A 4,099-nucleotide genomic window follows, 5' to 3' on the forward strand; every position below is an offset into this window, starting at 1 on the left:
AGAATGAAATATAAAATACATTAAAGCAATAAATGACGACGATGGTCATATGGGGCCCCGGTTACGATACCCTCACCACAGTTCTACCTAACGAGACCAAATGCCACCCAAACGCTAAGTCAATAAAGCGGATAATGCGAAACCACACCACTAACATCATAACAAGATTAAACAAGAACGTCCTACGACGCGTAAAGTCGAGATGCAAGAGCCACGCGTGACACGTCGGATGCAGTAAAGCCCGCGAAATTCGCGTCAAAACAGAAAAGCAATTATCGATAAAAATTAGCCGTTCGGAACACAAGGAAGAACAGCGTTCAAAATAATAAAATAATAATCAACTGAAAAGAAACTTCTATCGCCGACACAGCCGCCCCCAATAACCCTTCAAGGGGTTATTCATTTTCCAGGAGGCATAGTTTCGTCACAGGTCTGGTTATTTCCCCATTTGTTGTTTTAACGGTTGCGACACGCACCCGGTTATCTTTTCCAGGGAAAACTTTGATAACTCTTCCTAGTAGCCAACTTCCTCTTGGCGCGCCGTCATCTACAACAATTACGATATCATCTATCGATAAATTCCTATGATCTTTCAGCCACTTTGTTCGAGTCATCAGCATATGTAGATACTCTCGCCGCCATCGCTTCCAGAACTGATTCGAGATTGCTTCGGTTTGTCTCCATCTTCTCCGATGCGCTGTTGATGTACAATCCGTATCCAAAGGTGTATTTGCGTCAGTATGCCCACGTATAAGACAAATGGGCGTGAGGGGTGCTGGATCACGTACGTTGTCCCCAACATGAGTTAAAGGACGGCTGTTCATAATATCGGAAATTTCAGCGAACGCAGTCGTTAATACTTCGTCCGTTACACATAGGTTACCAAGGACTGCCTTCAAAGTACGCTTTGCGCTCTTGACGAGCCGCTCCCAGATGCCCCCGAAATGAGGGGCATAAGGTGGCGAAAAATTCCAATCAATGCCTTTCTTCAAACATTCGTTGGTAATGCGAGTTTGATCCAGATCAGAAATTAATTGCTGTAATTCTCTTGTAGCACCAACGAAATTGGACCCGTTGTCACTCCATATTCCTTTCACGGGGCCTCGGATTGCTGTAAACCTTCTAAAAGCGCATATGAAAGAATCAGTTTCCATTGACCAGGCCAATTCCAAATGCACTGCTCTACACGATAAACAAGTAAAAATACATCCCCATCTCTTTTCAGTGGACCGTCCTCGTTTCACGTACAGTGGACCAAAGTAATCTATCCCACTGTTCAAAAATGGCCTCGCCTCCGTCAGACGAACCTCGGGCAAGTTTGCCATAAGGGGCGGTTGAGGGCGAGCTGAGCGTTTCCGACACGGCCAACAATTCTTTATTGCGCGACTGGCAAGTTTGCGACCCTTCAATGGCCAGAATATTTGTCGGATCGACGCTAACATTGCATCTGGGCCAGAATGCGCTAATCGACAATGAGCTGCACACATCAGAAGCCAAGACACACGACAAGAACAATTATCTTTACACTTAGTGCTACTGTATGGCAATATTATTGGATGCCTCGTTTCAAGCGGCTCAGGTGACTCTTGTAAACGACCATTTGCACGCAAGAAGACTCCATCGAAAAAAGGTGTCAACGACAATAACGGTGACCTGCACGAGAGTAATTTATCCGATTTCAAAGCATTTATTTCTTCTGCAAAATGCTCCCGCTGGGCCGCTATTATCCACATCATGCCGCTCAGTTCTAAAAGTTTTGGACGAAGCTCTAAGATTTTGGTCTTTCTTCGAAACACATCCGCGACTGCAATTACCATAGCTGTCCGCTTGCATAACGAGTACCATGAGGAAAACATTTCCACCCTGATTAAGTTGTCGATGCGGATTTTGTCATTCAGAAATTCGTATTTATGGATTTCCGGCCACGTAACTGTAAAACAGACCTTTCCGCGAACTTCGCAAACACGATTGTTAATTGCTCCTAATACCGGCTGTTGGGGCCACGATGATTCAGGCAACAATAAAACCTTTGGTCCGCTTATCCACACGTTATCGCTTTCGATGAATTTGTTCATGGGCATGACTCTCGTACAACAATCCGCTGGATTATTTTGGGTATTGACATAACGCCACTGCGCAGGTTCAGTGCAGTCAAGAATTTCACGCAGTCTATTTGCAACAAATGTTTTGAATCTTGTTTTAGTGTTTCTGAGATATCTCAGAACACACGTAGAATCTGACCACAACATTTCGCATGTGATGGGCAGGGTTAAAGACTTGCGCAGAAATTTCAGCAGACGCGCAGATAATAAGGCACTTTGCAGCTCTAGTCTGGGAACGGACATATGTTTCATCGGGGAGACTCTTGATTTGGCCATCAAAAAACTACAATTCACACACTGGCCTTTCTTGGCACGCAAGTAAGCCACGGTACCATAAACTTGTTCAGACGCGTCGCAAAACAAGTGGAGCTCATAAGTGGCGTCGGTTTTCGAGACTCCTAAATATTGTCTAGGCACACGAAAATTAGTCAATTGTTTTAACGATTCGGTCCAGTCGCCCCAAGTATTCTTCCTACGGTCATCAAAATTTTCGTCCCATTTCAAGTCATCTCTCCAGCACTCCCGTATAAGTAGTTTTGCAGTTAAAATAATAGGGGCTAAAATTCCGAGAGGATCAAAAACCGATGCCGTCGCGCTTAGCGCCTCTCTTTTTGTAACAGGTTTTGCCAACGAATTGTAAATAAAGAAGAAATCATCGTCATTAGTGTTCCAGTGAAGTCCCAACGCCTTAGAAACGGGCAAACAATCAAAATCTAGATCAACATCAGGGTTAAGACGATCCTCTGTGTTAAATTTCGACAATAATGTTTTGGAATTTGAAAGCCATTTTGTCAATCGAAAACCCCTACTTGCTAACATATTAGAAACTTCTTGTGCGACGGAAAAAGCGGAGTCATCATTCCATTTTGATGAAAGCAGATCATCTACGTAAAAATCCCTGAGAACAGTTTCTACTGCTTCCGTTGAAAATTGGCTGGTATTATCAAGCGCGGTTTGTTTAAGGCAATAATTTGCAACATATGGCGAGTCGACCGCACCAAAAATCCTTACTAAAAACTGATATACATCAGGTGGGGATGTTGATCTCAGATCTTCTTGCCAGAAAAATCTAACTGAATCGGTGTCTGACTGCGGTAGACGCACCATATGATACATGGCTTCAATATCAGCGTTCAATTCAATGGGTCTTTCTCTGAATCGCAGTAAAACACCAATTAAATTATTAATAAGATCAGGTCCCGAATATATCTGATTATTTAAACTAATTCCACAATATGTAGCAGCGGCGTCAAAAACTATTCTTATCTTGCCGGGTTTATTCGGATTCTGAACTCCATGATGGGGCAGATACCAAGTTCGAGGACCCAAAGTATCCCGTTCTTTATCGGTCAGTTTTCGCACCCAGCCACGTTCGATATTTTTCCTCATAGACGTGCAGTACATGTCTCTCAGGCAGTTATTTTTCAAAAGTCGATATTTCAGATTTTTAAATCTAGTGCGGGCAATAAGACTGTTCTCCGGCATAATGGAAGCATCGTGACGCCACAAAAAGCCAACCTGATAATGCCCATCAACAATGGACGTTTTAGCTCTAATCATATCCGCAGCCACGCGATCTTCCACTGATTCGGCTCGCTTCATGTTGTAAACCATTCCATCGCGTCCGTACTCCAAAACTGCTTAACTTGTTCTTGCAAGATATTGTAATCGTCGTGTAATAAATGACAGTTGGCCTGAATTAGGTCGACTTCACAAGCGCGTTTGTTTGCACCTAGCAAAGTCCACCCGAGTGGCGTTCTAATAGCAATAGGCTCGTTATCCCCCCCTACACGTCTTTCTAGTTGAAAGTGGGCAAACAGATGGTCCGCACCTATGAGCAACATAACTTCGTTTTCTTTAATATCAGGGAGTGGTATTCCGCGTAAATGATGGAAAGTTTCAAAATCCGTTTGACGTCTTTCAGGGTGGGGAATTCTATTGTCACATACGAAAACTGATTTTAGAGCTAGTTCTTTGCCATCGGGATTTAATTTGTC

At 43.5% G+C, this 4,099-nt stretch overlaps 1 protein-coding gene across 1 annotated transcript; it reads right to left on the reverse strand.

Moving 5' to 3' along the window:
* Positions 1 to 395: 395 nt before the first annotated feature.
* LOC120338075 (uncharacterized) lies at positions 396 to 3,704 on the reverse strand. The gene has a single exon (XM_039406011.2). It carries the CDS (start codon positions 3,702 to 3,704, stop codon positions 396 to 398), a length of 3,309 nt encoding a protein of 1,102 aa, XP_039261945.2.
* Positions 3,705 to 4,099: the final 395 nt, after the last annotated feature.

This window comes from Styela clava, chromosome 1, assembly GCF_964204865.1.
Source record: "Styela clava chromosome 1, kaStyClav1.hap1.2, whole genome shotgun sequence".
Lineage (NCBI taxonomy): Eukaryota > Metazoa > Chordata > Ascidiacea > Stolidobranchia > Styelidae > Styela > Styela clava.